Below are 18,282 nucleotides of genomic sequence, written 5' to 3'. Positions count from 1 at the left end.
CCACTAACACAATACCACTTATTATTAACTCAATCCAGGTTTAAATAAACCTTTAGGGTATTTAAGTATGGTATAGCAGAGGGCCCAGGTTAAAATATAGTTCCTTGTCTAACACAGTAGACATAGTAGACATGCTAGGTCTCACATAGTATCACATAGATCAGGTCATGGTGGCAACTCCTTTGTCATGGAAGGAGTAGCTACAGTCATACCTCTGCAAACGTCCGCCCCTTCGATAGTCCATTTTGGCGGACGTCCGCAGCAAACCCGGAAGTACTGGAATGGGTTACTTCTGGGTTTGCCGCTTCGCGCATGCGTAGAAGCGCAAAACCGCTCCACACGCACGTCCAGAGCGATGCTCTGTCTAGCGACTCTTTCGTCGAGCGTCCGGGGCTCCAGAATGGATACCGGACGCTCGACGAGGTACCACCGTACTGTTCCCCGCTGAGAGAGAAAAATGATGTATTAAATTAGCAGCCGGCTGAGAAGCAATGCATTCTATGCTGTGGTTTAGGATTACAGTGGTACCTCAGGTTACATACGCTTCAAGTTACATACGCTTCAGGTTACAGACTCCGATAACCCATAAATAGTGCTTCAGGTTAAGAACTTTGCTTCAGGATGAGAACAGAAATCGTGCTCCGGCAGTGCAGCGGCAGCTGGAGGCCCCATTAGCTAAAGTAGTGCTTCAGGTTAAGAACAGTTTCAGGTTAAGAACGGACCTCCGGAACGAATTAAGTACTTAACCCGAGGTATCACTGAACAGGATATGGTGCTCTCTTTTCTGCATGTATGGACAAATGGGACAGGCAGAAGATGGAATTCCAAGTAGGCCTCGGATCTTTTAATTTAATGCTGCTCCCACAAAACCCAATTTATTGCGAGGGCCACACGATTCATTTGCAAGATTAAGCTTTGCAGATAGGATTTCCTACATGATAAACCACAGCAGTCACATGAGTGCTTGAGAATACAATGACTCAGGAGAAGAGGGAAGACTCAAATGAGGGCTGAGCAATCTATGATAGGAGAACGGTGGTGTTTGCTTAAACAGGCACAGAGTTTATTTTTGCCTCAAGTGTGAGTTTGCATGCGTGAAACACAAAATACCAATCCTCGGAAACAACGTTTTCATGCAGTCTTTCGCTATTCCTTATTTGGAACCAATTTATTTTGCAGAGAGGCCACAGAAATGAAATTATATATAACTTGGCAGTTACGATTTCAAAACCACTTACCCTCCTGCAGCAGCGGCATGGAGGCACGTTCTTCCAAATTTATCCGGGGTGTCTATTTCAAAGCCTGCAGACAGCACGTGCTCATTACTAAACATGGATACTATGCTATACTTTTGTCCTAGTTAAACCGCAAGAAACATTGCAGAAACAGAAAAATCAGTTAGTCAGAAAAAAACCCCAACACCACAAAAATTAGAGAATGCAGACACAACTGTAGTCAGCAAGAGGTTGTCATGGAAACGGACAGGGGCCGCTCAAGCTTGGCAGCTGCATAAAGAAGAACCGTAAAGTCAGAAAGAATCTATTTTCACATTCAGCCCTGTGCTATATAAGTATTTAAATCATGCAGTAGGCATTTATGAGGCAGATTGCTATCGAGAGAACTGACAGCAGGGCACGAAGGCAGAAAGCTCTGCAAAGGAAACAAGGGAGTCACAGAGATTGCCTCAGCAGGCCTCAAATAGGATTTTTATTTATTGATGGCTTCAGATTCTGTGCCGGGGGGGGGGGGAAGGGTGACTTTCTAGGAAAATGCGAACGCTTTGTATGGAAAACAGCAAAAGTTTATTGAAGCAAGGGCACGGTAAAAAATTCACCGTTAAGTTGTAGAGTGGATGGATATTCTTTGGGAAAGGGATTGCGATTATTTTTCCCTAAGGGTGCATACGGACAGTACATTCTCACAGATGTGGAAATATTTCTGCCTGCTTTGTTTTGTGCGTCATGTGCATGGGTTTATTTATTTATTTCTTATTGCTGGGAGAAAGGTTTTTGTCCTTTTTTTACTCCTTGGAAAGGGTGTTTGTTTGTTTGTTTTTTGAGGAGGTACCTAATAAAAATCCCAAACACAGCTCAATTGGTGCTACTGTGGAAAAAAGGTGGTACGTTTTTACTGTTACTGTCCTTGTCATATTTCTATGCCTGTGACACCATATTAACTGATGGGCGAGCGGACAATTCCCTCTTATGCTTGAGCAGTTTTGGAACTATTTTTGGAAAAGTTGTAAAGTGATTTTTTATTTTATTTTTTTAAAGTTTAGTAGAAGACTAGTGTTTCCTCAGTGATCGGGGGGGGGGGGGGGCGAGGGCAGTAAAAGGCTACACCCAAGCACAATAATAATCATACTACTGTTACCACTTCTATAAAGAATATAGTAGTACAGTTGTACAACATATGTTTTGCATCCCAAAAAAGACTCCTGTTTGTAAACCGCTTTGAGGTGGGGGGTTTTTGTGTGTGTTTTTTACAATCAAGTGATGTATAGATTTTATGAAATAAATAAACACATCCTGGAGAGCCACTGTCAATCAGTGTAGACACTATTCAGTTAGATGAACCAAAAGCCTGTGTCAGTATAAGGCAGCTTATATGCTTCTGAGTCACCTATGGACTCGTCCAGACTTTTGCTTGCCCAGCCACTTTCCCACAGGGAAACCTTAAATGGCTTAAAAGCCTTCAATAGCTCAGGATACCTGAAGGACCACATCTCCTCATATAAACCATCTTAAACTGAAGCCCTTCTTTGTGTGCCTCCTCGTCCACATGTGGCCCAGAGGGTGACAACATGGCCTTCTCTGTGGTGGCCCCCCGTTTGTGGAATGCTCTCCCCAGGGAGATTAGAATGGCACCTTCATTACATATATTTCAGGCGCCAGGCGAAGGCATTCCTCTTCAACTAGGCCTTTGGCGGATTAATATTCCACAGCCTTTTAAATGGCTCTGTAGGAAGGGCGGGGGGGGGGTATTATTTGGCTGCTTGGCTTTACTTATTTACTCGCCTTTATCCTGTATTTTATTCTGTGAACCGCCCTGAGATATTATGGATGAAGGACGGTATATAAATCTAATAAATAACAATAACAATGACAAACCTAAAAGGTGGTTAGAAATTATCATATATGTAAACTGCTAAAGATGAAGTAAAATGAAAATCAGATAGGTGGGACTTGGGGAAGCCCACTTAACAATGTTTAGAAAAATAAGGATATGACAAGAATTTGTTTGTATTGTTTGTCTTTTCTGTTTGTGTTCTTTATTTGTGTTATAAAATGAATTTAAAAAATTTGGGGGGGGGATAACAAACCTGCTCTTTACACTGAATCAGAGCAAACATCAATAGTGTAGAGTGATGTTTGTTGCGATTCAGCATTCGAGTGGGTCTCCCTGAGGAAAGTATGGACGATCCCTAAGAGATATGGAGAGGTGCAATCCTAAACCATGTTTCTAATACTCTTGCACTACTCTCCTAAATTTGGAGGTGCAGCTGCCCAGTTATGCTCTGCCAGTGCGGTTCGCTCTAGTATTGGTGGTCTTAAAATTAAGCAGACAGCTGGGCTGCTAAAAATGCAAGGACAAGGAGTGAGAGTGGCTTATCCTCCCTCAGCGCAGCAGCTTTAAAAAGGAACAGTCAAGTCACAGAGGTGGCCTCTTCAGAGAAAGGCAAGCTGCCATTGTACCTCAGATTAAACAAAGCACTTCTATCCATGCTTAGGAAGCGGGGACGTCAATGATTCATGCTGACAAGTTTCTAACCATACACTGAACAACACGTGGGGCGTTTTAAACGACACGTTTTTCCCCCAGAGGAAAGGGAAGCTCCGTTTTTGTAACGCAGGGGTTGTTCCCACATTACAAAATGGCCTACTTCCCCAACGTTTTCTCCACCGGAAAATGTAGAACATCCGTGGCCTAGTCACCAGGAAAGAGAGGCTGCTGCCTGTGCAAAGGTTTCGGGTGTGGAGCTGGATGAAACCATGTGTGATCACATTTGCGTGGCACCAACTTTCTGGATGCGAAGCCAGTAGCGTGGCTTCGTAAGCGTGGCTTATGGTTTTTGAAAGGGCTGTCAGAAATAAAAGCCCGAATGGCAGTTCACGATGCCATTTCCACACCAGTTACTGAACCTTTACATTCAGAAGCAATGCCCTTAGCAGGGGCTGTCCTACAGCAGCATTTGAACCTGCCTCAACTAACATCATCATTATATTTATTTATTTATTTATTCATTCATTCATTCATTCATTCATACCCCGGCCATCTGGCTGTGTTTCCCCAGCCACTCTGGGCAGCTTCCAATCAAGTGTTAAAAACAATACAGCATTAAATATTAAAAACTTCCCTAAACAGGGCTGCCTTCAGATGTCTTTTAAAGAGAAGATAGCTGTTTATTTCCTTCACATCTGAAGGGAGGGTGTTCCACAGGGCGGGCGCCACTACCGAGAAGGCCCTCTGTCTGGTTCCCTGTAACCTCACTTCTCGCAATGAGGGAACTGCTAGAAGGCCCTCGGAGCTGGATCTCAGTGTCCGGGCTGAACGATGGGGGTGGAGACGCTCCTTCAGGTATACAGGACCGAGGCCTTTTAGGGCTTTCAAGGTCAGCACCAACACTTTGAATTGTGCTTGGAAACGTACTGGGAGCCAATGCAGATCTCTCAGGACCGGTGTTATGTGGTCCCGGCGGCCGCTCCTAGTCACCAGTCTAGCTGCCGCATTCTGGATTAATTGCAGTTTCCGGGTCACCTTCAAAGGTAGCCCCACGTAGAGCGCATTGCTCTCTTCTCCATTCCATTTAAATTTGCAGTGATTATGATGATCAAGGAGCGTGGAGTCTTGCTGTTTGCCAACCTTTGCAGCCAAGTGCAAAAAGCAGGAAACAAAACTAAGATTCAAGATCTATTTAGATTGGCAAGAAGGTTTCGGTTGTTTTAGTAATTTTGAGGAGAAGGAGCAGTAAAAAAATTGGGGGGGGGAGCTGAAAATGGTGGGGCAACTGACGCTGCAGGCCGAGATGTGGGGAGTCAACACATGAAGACACCAATAGTGCTAATGCTAATAAAGGAATTTTGTCAGATGTGGTAGAAGGGTGGGATATTGGCTTGGGATAGTTGGGGCATTTTTAATAAAATTTAACCTAGTCACTGCTTCTATTACTGGCCTCCACTCACACATTAAAACTGATGGCAATGGATCTGGGTCCAACCCACTGCATTTGAGCTTAAGACTCTTGATATATGCAGTCAGAGACATTAAAACTGGTACAACGCAAGGTTTCTATATCCTTTTAGCCAACTTCATCTATACATAATATTAATATTATATAAATAATATGGATTATAATATTTCTGAGTTCTTACACATGCATAAGGTAATAATAAAAATTGTATTACACCCAAATTAGGAATCTAAAATATTAATCTAAAATATTAGCTTCTTTTTTTTATAAAAAAGGCAGCAAGGGAAAACCAATTTCCTAATCTTACAATGCACCGAAGTTTTATCATTCACTCTGAAAATACAAGAGCAACATGATCCTATACTTGTCTGATGAAAGTTGTTAGGAGACCCCTAACTCCCCTCACAGAGCTGCGATTCCCAGTTTTCTTTGGAGAAGGGCTGATTATTAAGCCACTCTGATAATTATAGCTCTGTGAGGGGAACAGGGGTCTCCTAAGAACTCTCAGCACCCTGAAGAAACTACAATGCCCAGAATTCTTTGGGGGGGGGGGAAGCCATGACTGTTTCAAGTGATATGATACTGCTTTAGATGTGAAGTGCAGGCGGGGCCTAAATCCAGTGAGATTTACTTCCAGATTATGTGGATGCAGAATTGAAATCTAAGCCTTGGATCCCAAGTTGCTGTTCCATTGCAGGTTTCCAATGGCAGGGAAGGGGGGGTAGCAATTTTTTCCCAATTTCTCCTCCTTGCAGCATGCCACCACGCTCTTGGAGCAGAGTCTTCCAGCCCTATGGAGCAGATTTTCAGGCTACTGCAGGGTGAAGTCTTGAAAATTGCTCCCCCCCCCACTTCCACCACCAGGAACATACCATAGAAAAAAGTTCCTAATTCCCTATGGCCATCAGGGAAGAAAAAAGCATACATTGTGCTTCAAACACAAGCAGATGATAGGAATTCATACGCATGCACCTAGGTAGGGGTTTGCACACATAAGCACATGCAGCTAGCGCCACAAACATGAAACAGGAAATGAGGCCTTTACATTTTAGTAACATGAGCACACAACGCTAACCAAAAGAAGGACGCACAAGCAGCTCACTTGCAACGTTAACCGAGCTTTGCATTTTCTTCCTCATTTGCTTACCTGATGACAGCAACTTCCTACAGCAGTCGGCATGGGCGTTTAGTGCTGCCAAGTGTAAGGGGAACATTCTGTGGACGCCACATCTGAAAAACACAAAGGAACCTCTGTGCAAACCCTTTCAGAAAGAAATCAGGTGGAGCCATCTCAAAAGTTGTTGTTTTTTTAATCTACTCAAGAGGGAAGTTATTTAAGTGTTGGCAGTCATCTCAGGGAAACCTAGGCAAATTCAACAGTCAGGGAGTGGTATTCAACTACCCGTATTTTTCGCTCTATAAGACGCACCAGACCACAAGACGCACCTAGTTTTTGGAGAAGGAAAACAAGAAAAAAAATATTCTGAATCTCAGAAGCCAGAACAGCAAGAGGGATCGCTGCGCAGTGAAAGCAGCAATCCCTCTTGCTGTCATGGGTTCTGGGATAGCTGTGCAGCCTGCATTCGCTCCATAAGACACACACACATTTCCCCTTACTTTTTAGGAGGGAAAAAGTGAGTCTTATAGAGCAAAAAATACGGTAAATAGTTGTGCCAGAACTAAAACAACTGGAATTTGTCCCTCTCCTCTCCCCAGACATGCCCCCCTATTGTCCTCGAATCTGCTCTGGAGAGTCAGGGGAATCCCCAGAAGAGATTTAGGGGGTGCACTGGAGGAGGAGAGGGGGGAAATTATTCTAATATACAATCTGGAATCCTTGCCCGGACAGAATGATCTGCTTAATACAGTGGTGCCTCGCAAGACGAAATTAATTCGTTCCGCAAGTCTCTTCGTCTTGCGAGTTTTTCGTCTTGCGATGCACGGTTTTCCATAGGAATGCATTGAAAATCAATTAATGCGTTCCTATGGAAAACGCCTTCCCCCGACCTCTTCTGGCGGGCGGCATTTTAAAATCACCCGGGACAGCGGAGGACTTCTCCGCTGTCCGGGGCGATTTAAAAGCCCCTGGGAAGGCAGGCAGGGGGGACAAAGGCTTTCTCGCCCCGCCGCTCGGCTTCGGGACATCGTTCCGATGCCGGGCGGCGGGGGGAGGCTTTCTCGCCCGGCCGCCCGGCTTCGGGACATCGTTCCGATGCCGGGCGGTGGGGGGAGGCGTTCCTGCCCCACGCCCGGCATCGGAACGATGCCCCGAAGCCGGGCGGCTGGGGGAGGCGTTCCTGCCCCACCGCCCGGCATCGGGACGATGCCCCGAAGACGGGCGGCTGGGGGAGGCGTTCCTGCCCCACCGCCCGGCATCGGGACGATGCCCCGAAGCCGGGCGGCTGGGGGAGGCGTTCCTGCCCCACCGCCCGGCATCGGGACGATGCCCCGAAGCCGGGCGGCGGGGGGAGGCGTTCCTGCCCCACCGCCCGGCATCGGGACGATGCCCCGAAGCCGGGCGGCGGGGGGAGGCGTTCCTGCCCCACCGCCCGGCATCGGAACGATGCCCCGAAGCCGGGCGGCGGGGGGAGGCGTTCCTGCCCCACCGCCCGGCATCGGGACGATGCCCCGAAGCCGGGCGGCTGGGGGAGGCGTTCCTGCCCCACCGCCCGGCATCGGGACGATGCCCCGAAGCCGGGCGGCGGGGGGAGGCTTTCCCGCCCGGCCGCCCGGCTTCGGGACATCGTTCCGATGCCCCGAAGCCGGGCGGCGGGGGGAGGCGTTCCTGCCCCACCGCCCGGCATCGGGACGATGCCCCGAAGCCGGGCGGCTGGGGGAGGCGTTCCTGCCCCACCGCCCGGCATCGGGACGATGCCCCGAAGCCGGGCGGCTGGGGGAGGCGTTCCTGCCCCACCGCCCGGCATCGGGACGATGCCCCGAAGCCGGGCGGCGGGGGGAGGCTTTCCCGCCCCGTCGCCCGGCATCGGGACATGGTTCCGATGCCGGGCGGCGGGGGGAGGCTTTCTCGCCCCGTCGCCCGGCATCGGGACGATGCCCCGAAGCCGGGCGGCGGGGGGAGGCGTTCCTGCCCGGCCGCCCTGCATCGGGACGATGCCCCGATGCCGGGCGGCGGGGGGAGGCTTCAAAAGCCGTCCGGGGGCTTTTAAATCGCCCCGGACAGTCCCGGGGCGATTTAAAAGCCCCCGGTTAGGCAGGCAGGGGGGGGCAAAGACTTTTGCCCCCCGCCCGCCTTGGGAAGAGGTCCAGGACCTCTTCCCAAGGCGGGCGGGGGGGGCAAAAGTCTTTGCCCCCCCTGCCTGCCTTCAAAAGCCGTCCGGGATAGTGGGAAGCGCTTCCCTGCTATCCCGGACCGCTTTTAAAATGCTGGCGGTGGGGAGCAAAGCCTTTCGCCCCCGCCGGCCTTCCTGGACCTCTTCTGAAGTCCGGAGGGGGGAAAAAGGCTTTGCTCCCCACCGCCAGCATTTAAAAAAAGGTCCCCGAGATTTCCCTATGGGCTTTCGTCTTGCGATGCAAGCCCATAGGGAAAATCGTCTAGCGAAGCGTCGCAAAACCCGAAAAACCCTTTCGTCTTGCGGGTTTTTCGTCTTGCGAGGCATTCGTCTTGCGGGGCACCACTGTATACCAGCTGCACTGGCTCCCGGTGGAGTACAGGATCAGGTTTAAGGTGCTGGTTTTAACCTTTAAAGCCCTATACGGCCTAGGACCCTCGTACCTACGGGACCGCCTCTCCCGGTATGCCCCACAGAGGACCTTACGGTCTTCAAATAAAAACATATTGAAGGTCCCAGGCCACAGAGAAGTTAGGCTGGCCTCAACTAGAGCCAGGGCTTTCTCGGCAGTGGCTCCGATCTGGTGAAACGCTCTGTCACTAGAGACTAGGGCCCTGCGGGACATGACATCTTTCCACAGGGCCTGCAAGACAGAGCTGTTCCACCAGGCCTTTGGTCAGGGCACAGCCTGACTCCCTCCCTCAGCAATCTTCGTGGAGGTCTGGCACAATGGTTGCCAGTGGCTTGATTTGAATCAATTTTATAATGAATGATTTTAGAGTATTGTTTGTACTGTACTTTTGTACTTTTTTATTTTTGTTAGCCGCCCTGAGCCCGGCTTTGGCTGGGGAGGGTGGGATATAAATAAAATTTATTATTATTATTATTATTATTATTATTATTATTATTATTATTATTAATGCTAGGTTGAATGCAGCAAACAAGCACCGTGAGTTTCCTAATGGTGCCTTATTCGGCTCTGAGTTTAATAGACCACTTTCATGCTAACACAACTCCTAGCAAGAAGCCTGCCATATCAAACACTTTGAAATCTCTGTGACACACAAATATGAGGCCAGACAGGCTGGCAAAACCATTGCAATAATCTGCAGAGCTCTTCCATATGTTGCAAAAAATAAATAAATGGTCCAACGCAGCTTCTGTCCTCTGATTGACCAGGTATTGCATAATTTCTGTCTACAGCCTAAAAATATTCCCATCTGAATATAAACCGGTCTTTCTCCTGCAATGCGCTCCCTCTGCTACACCAAGGATAAGCTGATGGCCCAGCTGTCCGCGTCTTGATTTTATCCCATATCCCTTTATAACACATAACTATCTTAATTAATGACCTTCTGCTTTGTTTTCTGCTCATTCCACAGCAAAATCCCTACTGCTCGACATCTACTTAGAAGATCACAATAGGATCTTGACAAATGGGTGTTTCAGAATTTCATTCTAGATCCCCGGCAACTAATTTCCTTCTATAATGGCTGTTTTCCCAATACTTCCAAGCCGGCTTTTCACTTCACTGGGCATTTCAGCCACTGACAGAGGTGTTTTATTTGATCAACCCACAGGTCACTGAAGCGTGTAATAGAAATTTTGAGCAGATAACCTAGATTGCTCAACCTAGTTTTCATGCTGGCGTTCTTCTCTCCTTTTTTTTTTTTTAACCTTAAACACTTAGAAAAGGAGTAGATTGAAATTTATAAAGGAAGAAGCCAAAAAGGTTGCAGTTCTCAAAATGGTCATCTCCCGACCAACCTCGCCTCTAAATCTATATAGAGCAACGATCTAAACACTATATAATTTTCCGTTTTCCACTGCAAATAGAAGCATAAAAAGTTCTTAAACTGTGCGATCCAAAAGACAGCGACATAACTAAATTAGCTTTGCAAATGTTATATACAGTATAATCCATGGGTAGGCAAACTAAGGCCGGGGGCCGGATCCGGCCCAATCGCCTTCTAAATCCGGCCCGTGGACAGTCCAGGAATCAGCATGTTTTTACATGAGTAGAATGTGTCCTTTTATTTAAAATGCATCTCTGAGTTATTTGTGGGGCCTAGGAATTTGTTATTTTTTATTTATTTTTCTAAAATAAATATGGCCCCCCACAAGGTCTGAGGTTACAGTGGACTGGCTCCCTGCTGAAAAAGTTTGCTGACCCCTGATATAATCCAACCAAAGTTAAATACCCATTTTAATTCACAGTGGTTTCGGTAAAGATAGTTAAGCATATGCTATTCTGCACCTTCTGTGGTTTTATCGACATTTATTTGGTATCAGCCAGGAATTAGGTATCCTAAAAAACAAGAATTTGCAACTGCGGAATCCATATGGTTACATGTTGAATGAGCACTTATGTGCTAGCACAGGGGTCAGCAACCTTTTTCAGCCATGGGTCGGTCCACTGTCCCTCAGACCATGTGGGGGGCCGGACTATATATTTTTTGGGGGGGGGGGATGAACAAATTCCTATGCCTCACAAATAACCCAGAGATGCATTTTAAATAAAAGCACACATTCTACTCATGTCAAAACACAAGGCAGGCCCCACAAATAACCCAGAGATGCATTTCAAATAAAGGGGCACATTCTACTCATGCAAAAACACGCTGATTCCCTCACCGCCCACGGGCCGGATTGAGAAGGCGATTGGGCCGCATCTGGCCCCCGGGCCTTAGGTTGCCTACCCATGCTCTAGAGAGATTAATAAAACCAAAAATCTAGTATTTTCCAATGAATTATTGGTAAACATGGATCCTATATTCTAGGGCAGGGGTCAGCAAACCTTTTCAGCAGGGGGTTGGTCCACTGTCCCTCAGACCATGTGGGGGGGCAGACTATATAGGGGGGGATGAATTGCTATGCCCCACAAATAACCCACAGATGCATTTTAAATAAAAGCACACATAGAATCATAGAATCATAGAGTTGGAAGAGATCACAAGGGCCATCGAGTCCAACCCCCTGCCAAGCAGGAAACACCATCAGAGCGCTCCTGACATATGGTTGTCAAGCCTCTGCTTACATTCAACTCATATAAAAACACGCTGACTCCCGCACCATCCACAGGCCGGATTGAGATGGCGATTGGGCCGCATCTGGCCCCCAGGCCTTAGGTTGCCTACCCCTGTGCTAGCATATTCACAACAAACCTTATAGTCAGTCATTGCTAAACCATCCAAAAAAAATGTATTTCTTCAGCAACTTACCTGGCAGCATCAGCTCCACTGGTTATTAGGGTGTTAATCAAAAGCTCATGTCCATATCTTGCAGCCACGTGGAGAGGGGTGTTGCCATCTTTATCAACACAGTCAATTTCACCTCCTGGAAATGACATTTTCAACGCAGAAATAACACGTAAGGATCAAGTGCAATTCAGCTACCAAAGATTTCACCTTACTCACAATAATAATAATAATAATAATAATTTATTATTTATACCCCGCCCATCTGGCTGGGCCTCCCCAGCCACTCTGGGCGGCTTCCATAAAAACCAAAAATACAGTAAAATATCACACGTTAAAAACTTCCCTGAACAGGGCTGCCTTAAGATGTCTTCTGAATGTCAGGTAGTTCTTTATCGCTTTGACATCTGCTGGAAGGGCGTTCCACAGGGCGGGCACCACTACCGAGAAGGCCCTCTGCCTGGTTCCCTGTAGCTTTGCTTCTCGCAATGAGGGAACCACCAGAAGGCCCTCGGCGCTGGACCTCAGCATCCAGGCAGAATGATGGGGGAGGAGATGCTCCTTCAGGTATACTGGACCAAGGCTGTTTAGGGCTTTAAAGGTCAGCACCAACACTTTGAATTGTGCTCGGAAACATACTGGGAGCCAATGTAGGTCTTTCAAGACTGGTGTTATATGGTCTCGGCGGCCGCTCCCACTAGGAATATAGGTCACTCATCAACACATTAAGTCTTCTCACTAGTCACAATATAAACTATTTCAGGGGCAGGGTATGAATGCATAAGCTGGGCATTAGCTACGCACTCACTGTGTTCCTACAGCAGAAATAACGACTGAGTGTGTGATGTTATATTACACAGGCTCGCCTGAAGATTATTGCCATGCAATTGTGAAAGTTTACTTAATAATTCCCCTCTTGCTCATATAAATAGGGCAAATATATCTGTTCAACTTCAGAGCATTTAATAATCTCTTTCGATAGAAAGCTAATATACTTTTAATGATATATGCTAAGTTTTGAATGCAGTTAGCAAGTTCACCTCTAGCTCTGTTTTGCAACCTTCTAGGTAAGATTTCTTCTTTTGTGGAAGTTATTTAGGTGTGTGTGTGTGTGTGTGTGTGTGTGTATCACATCTCTACCAAATAGGCTGAAATATTTTATTCACGTTGCTTCTCCAGTAAGTGTCAATACATTGGTAACACATCTTATGGTACATTATAATTCATCATCATCAACAACAACAACATGTTCTACTCATCAGTAAAGGATGCTATAAAATTTCTTTTTCAGATTTAGGCAAAATGAATATCTAGGTTTTTTGTCTTAAATTTTCTTTGGCAGAAAATATTTTTTGAGGGCAGAACTAGGTATGATGGCTTTAATCTAAACCCCCAATCTACCATGGAGGGCACAAAGTTAGGGGAGGCTGACCTACAATTGTCCATATATATATCATAAAACTCATTCTTTATCATGCCCCTCGGCAGCTTTCGAACTGACAAAATTAGAAAGAACCACCTCTGTCATCTGGTTTATCTATGGCCAAGCCTGCATACAACTAAACAATCAGGCAGTAACACCTCCATACCTGGGTGTACTATCTTGTTAAACTGACTCGGATTCGCCTGTACTGACTGTATTGATTCACAACTGTTAAGAGGAAGTGGCAAGATAAAGCAAAGCAGCGGGTAGAAGATTGCTAGAATCAACTGGGAAGGGCTTATGCACTGTATTAGAAAATAAGACTGCATGTCATTGCCTACAAATGGAAAGCATTCCACAGTCTGCTGCTGATAAATGGTCACAACAACACAATCTAATATACAATCATTTCACTAATCTGTGGGATGCCCTACCCCAACAAGAATCTGGCTGGGTTTCCCCAGCCACTCTGGACGGCTTCCAACAGAACACTAAAATACAATAACCTATTATACATTAAAAGCAGGGCTGCCTTCAGATGTCTTCTAAAAGTCTGGTAGTTATTTTTCTCTTTGACATCTGGTGGGAGGGCGTTCCACAGGGCGGGTGCCACTACCAAGAAGGCCCTCTGCCTGGTTCCCTGTAACCTGGCTTCTCGAAGTGAGGGAACCACCAGAAGGCCCTCGGTGCTGGACCTCAGTGTCTGGGTAGAACGATAGGGAGCCACCAACTCTTTCTTAATTCAGGATGGAAGTCAAAACCTGGTTGCTGACTAGGGTTTTTAGTGTGATCTTATATATGTCTAGTCAGAATTATGCCCCATTGAATTCAATTCCCAGGAGAGTATGTATAGGGTTACTTTTGTAATGTGATGATTTAGCTGCTTTGAGTTTTGAATTGTAGCAGGCTTGTCTGAAAAACTTAAAAGCTGAAGATCATTCAATCTTATATGCAGCTTCTGCTGTGTCTTTGGGCTGATCTGATTTGAACTGGGAGGGAGTTGTACACCACTCTGAAAACTTTTGCAGGAAAGCAACTTATAAATAAATTCAAATTAATTGAAACTCAATGAATCCCCCCCCCCTTAATGCTTTCTTTGGATCAGGAAGAAAACAGGAAGAACCTTCTTACCATTCTGAATGAGAGTTTGAGACCGCGTAAACCTCCCATGCACGGCTGTCATGTGCAACGGACTCTTCCCATCTTTACTCTGTCAAAAACAAAACAAAATGCCCCAAACTGATCACTGCCATTTGACCACAATTCAGTTTAATCAGAAGCACGGGGCTGCAAGGTGTCCCGAAATGTTACGAGTTGTTAGTAAATCCAGCCATTCATCTTTGACCACCTAAAACAGGCTTCCTCAAACTCAGCTCTCCAGATGTTTTGAGACTACAACTCCCATCATCCCTGACCACTGGTCCTGCTAGCTAGGGATCATGGGAGTTGTAGGCCAAAAACATCTGGAGGGCCGACTTTGAGGAAGCCTGAAATCTATCAGTGAAAGAGAGCCACCGAAAAGTAAGGTAGCGGTTTCATTCAGAGGTCTCCCTAGGTGTGCAGAAAACACATAAGTTTGTGTTTTATTTTATTTGTAAATTAAAGGCACCAGCCAAATGGTATTGTGTGCTTCCAGGACCTACAGAACGTTGAGGGCGCAGAGATATTTCCTGGAAAGAGCCCTCACCTTTGCTGTGAGGGAGAATATCATAGCTACAATAAAATCCTGGATTTCTCCATTGTTTTCTACCCAAAGGGATAAAAAGAACCACAGGCTGGGCAAACTATATGAATCTATCAGCTACAACTGACTGAATTCTGGAAAGGCAGAGGGGCTGTGGGTGGGTGGTTCTCAAGTCCAGATAATTGGTCAATTCCCTACTTTAGTTAAGGTCATATTCCCCCTGAAGGAGAAGGTTCCTAATCCCCTCTCTTTCACTACAGACCCCTGTGACCTCAGTAGCTAGGAGTGCCTTTCCCCAGATTTGGCCAGAAAGAAAACTACGTCTGTTTCTGGACCGGGATGACCTCGCCACAGTCATCCACGCGGTGGCAACCTTCAGGTCAGTTTACTGCAACGTGATCTAAGTGGGGTTGCCCTTGAGGTTAGTCCATAAGCTGCAGCTGGTACAAAATGCAGGGGCTCAACTGCTCACCGGAGCAGAATATCGCCAACATGTCACCCCACTGTTGAAAGAATCGCATGGGCTGCTAATGAACCACCGGGCTAAGCACAAAGTGCTGGTTTTGGCGTATTTACGGATACAAGTGAGGTGTAGCAGATGGGAAGCATGGAGAAAGGGGACAGTCTGTGCATGAGAAAAACAGGCAGTTTCAGACATGAACTGCCCCAGTGGCGTGGATGGGATACCATGGACGTAAAAACATAAAATGCAAAGAGGTGTGGATGATGGTGTGACTAAGCCTCTCCTCCTCCCGGAGGGGTTGTGATCGGGAGCCTTTCCCCGTGCTTCGCACGTCATCTATGCTGTCGTACCCTGCCCCTGGCTAGTCCTCCAATCGGCTTAGCCACCTAAATGTGGCCGTGGCTGCGGCAGCTCTTTCCCTCATTGTGCTGCCAGTTTCTTTCAGGTCACCCACCCACCCTCCCTTTAGTTTAGTTCTTTGCGATTGACCTTGCTATGGATCTTTGGTTGGTTGCCTTGGTTGTCCAAGGGGCCTGGTAGAAATTTTTCCCCAATTGGCAAATTGGCACTGGCCTCTTGGTTTGTTCGCCTACCTCGCAGCAACTCGTCAGAGCTTTATGGTATTTGGCAGTTAGGCATTTGGATCTGTGGTTGGCGTATGAAAGGGCAGGGTGTGGCCATCGCCTACCCCTTCCTTATGGGTATTCCGTTAAATGAATCCGGCGGTCATGGATCCTGTCCAATGCCCTACTGTGGCTGGGGGCCATGGCACGACCGCTGGTGACATCAGGGGAGAGCTTACAGTTGTATTTGCATCAACAGGCTCCCCCTACTGGTGGATAACCTCTGGAAGACTCACCCCTCCATGAGGGGGCGGAGTCAATGGTGGTGTTCTTCTAATGCCTAAGCCAATACCTCTCACATACTGTAATCAATAAAGTTGTGGCCTTTTCTAGCCCATTAACCTTTAAACCTGTGTCCGTGTGTCTTTCTTATCCACAAGCGTGGGGGGAAGGTCCTCAAATCGCAATCCCATATTCTGTTAAAAGTGGAATGAGAAGGAAATGCAATGTGTGGAAGCATCCCAAGAGGTAACCAACAGTTGCCTCTGGGCTTCTACTTCCATTTTCACCCGGTGTGCAGAGATCAAGTTCAGGCAATTAAAACTAAAGGTGTAAAATCTATTGTTTTACCTGAATGTTAACATCTGCTCCATTATTCACTAACAATTCCAGACAAAGAGCTCCATGTGTAGAAGCAGCAGCAAAATGCAGGGGAGTGAATCCACTGTTATTAGGTTGGTTGACATTAGCTCCATAGTCAATCAGCTCGTTAGCCACAGAATCCTGCCCATTATAACAAGCAATATGAAGAGCAGTATTTCCGTAGACGTTCATTTCATCAATCTGCAACAAAACAAGGCCAGTTTAATTAAATTACAGAAATCAGCTCCCTGGCCTTGCCTAACCCACCGCGGACTGCATGTTGACATAGCAGGAGAGTTCCAGGACATGATTTTTTACTGTATGCGAGAGATTTCATTGACAAAAATACTCCAGTACAGTGGTGCCCCGCAAGACGAATGCCTCACAAGACGGAAAACCCACTAGACAAAAGGGTTTTCCATTTTGGAGGTGCTTCGCAAAACGAATTTCCTATGGGCTTGCTTCGCAAGACGAAAATGTCTTGCGATTTCCTGCGGGTTTTTTTCCCTTTCCCCTTTTTCCCAAGCCGCTTATCAGCTGATTCGCTAAGCCGCTAAGCCGCTTATCAGCTGATCCGCTAAGCTGCTTAAGAGCTGATTCACTAGTCTGCTAAGCCGCTTATCAGCTGATCCGCTAAGCCGCTAACAGCGCTAATCTGCTAAACCGCTAATGGGCTTGCTTCGCAAGACCAAAAAACCGCAAGACGAAGAGACTCGCGGAACGGATTCTTTTCGTCTTGTGAGGCACCACTGTAAATAGCAATTAATTAGGTATGTAGTTCCCTTTAGACAAGAGAGAGAGAGAGAGAGAGAGAGAGAGAGGGTTCCCCGTGGAAAATAATAAATAAATCAATGTAGCTATGAACTAGAAAGCTTTTAACTAGACCCATAAATAGGGGAGGGGGAGGAGGTTTTTTCCCCCTTCGAAAATTATGTGAAATGACAGTGAAGAATAACAAGCCTTAAGTCTTGGGAAAGGAGTACGACAAGGCTGTATATTGTCATCATGCGAAAGGCTGGGCTGGATGAACCCCTAGCCGGAATTAGGATTGCTGGAAGAAATATCAACAACCTCAGATATGCAGATGACACAACCTTGATGGCAGAAAGTGAGGAGGAATTAAAGAACCTTTTATTGAGGGTGAAAGAGGAGAGCGCAAAATATGGTCTGAAACTCAACATCAAAAAAACGAAGATCATGGCCACTGGTCCCATCACCTCCTGGCAAATAGAAGGAGAAGAAATGGAGGCAGTGAGAGATTTTACTTTCTTGGGCTCCGTGATCACTGCAGATGGTGACAGCAGCCACGAAATTAAGAGACGCCTGCTTCTTGGGAGGAAAGCAATGACCAACCTAGACAGCATCTTAAAAGATGCTGGTGGTATCTGAAGAAGTGTGCATGCACACGAAAGCTCATACCAAGAACTAACTTAGTTGGTCTTTAAGGTGCTACTGAAGCAGAGCGCCCCGTGCGCCGGACAGACATCCGCAGCGTGGGGAGCCCTGCAGGAGTTCCCCGCAGGGCTCCCCACGCTGCGGATAGCAGCCTGCCGCTCGGCAGGCAGGGCGCCCTGAAGCAGAGCGGCCCACGTGCCGGACAGACATCGGCCAGCCCCACAAGCTCGGGGGACAGCAGGGAGGCTGGTTAGGTTTCCCCGACCTGCTTTTGGGGGGGAAATAAAGGGGGGGAATTCCTTTATTTCCCCCCCAAAAAAACTAGGTGCGTCCTATGGGACGGAGCGTCCTATGGGACGAAAAATACGGTAATAGGTTTCAGAGGTACCTCCCCCTATGTATCCACCCACACTCTGAATTCCAATTTTTATTTC

General features: G+C 46.9%; 1 protein-coding gene across 8 annotated transcripts in view; it reads right to left on the bottom strand.

Annotated features, from left to right (window-relative positions):
- ANKRD44 (ankyrin repeat domain 44) overlaps nt 1-18,282 on the bottom strand; it is a 153,796-nt gene that overhangs the window by 40,328 nt on the left and 95,186 nt on the right. For 5 of the 8 annotated variants that reach the window (XM_081910771.1, XM_081910776.1, XM_081910774.1 and 2 more), the window contains exons 8-12: nt 16,442-16,654; nt 14,233-14,311; nt 11,703-11,817; nt 6,339-6,421; nt 1,239-1,356 (exon numbers count right to left, since the gene is read on the bottom strand). In XM_081910771.1, the coding sequence (XP_081766897.1) occupies nt 1,239-1,356; nt 6,339-6,421; nt 11,703-11,817; nt 14,233-14,311; nt 16,442-16,654 (608 nt within the window). The remainder of the gene's footprint in view (nt 1-1,238; nt 1,357-6,338; nt 6,422-11,702; nt 11,818-14,232; nt 14,312-16,441; nt 16,655-18,282) is intronic. The other 3 variants (XM_081910772.1, XM_081910778.1, XM_081910775.1) reach the window with 1 other exon arrangement.

The sequence above is a fragment of the Podarcis melisellensis genome (genome assembly GCF_964234715.1).
Source record: "Podarcis melisellensis genome assembly, chromosome: 1".
In the NCBI taxonomy this organism is placed as follows: Eukaryota; Metazoa; Chordata; class Lepidosauria; order Squamata; family Lacertidae; genus Podarcis; species Podarcis melisellensis.
This window is presented reverse-complemented; position numbering and strand designations above follow the sequence as displayed.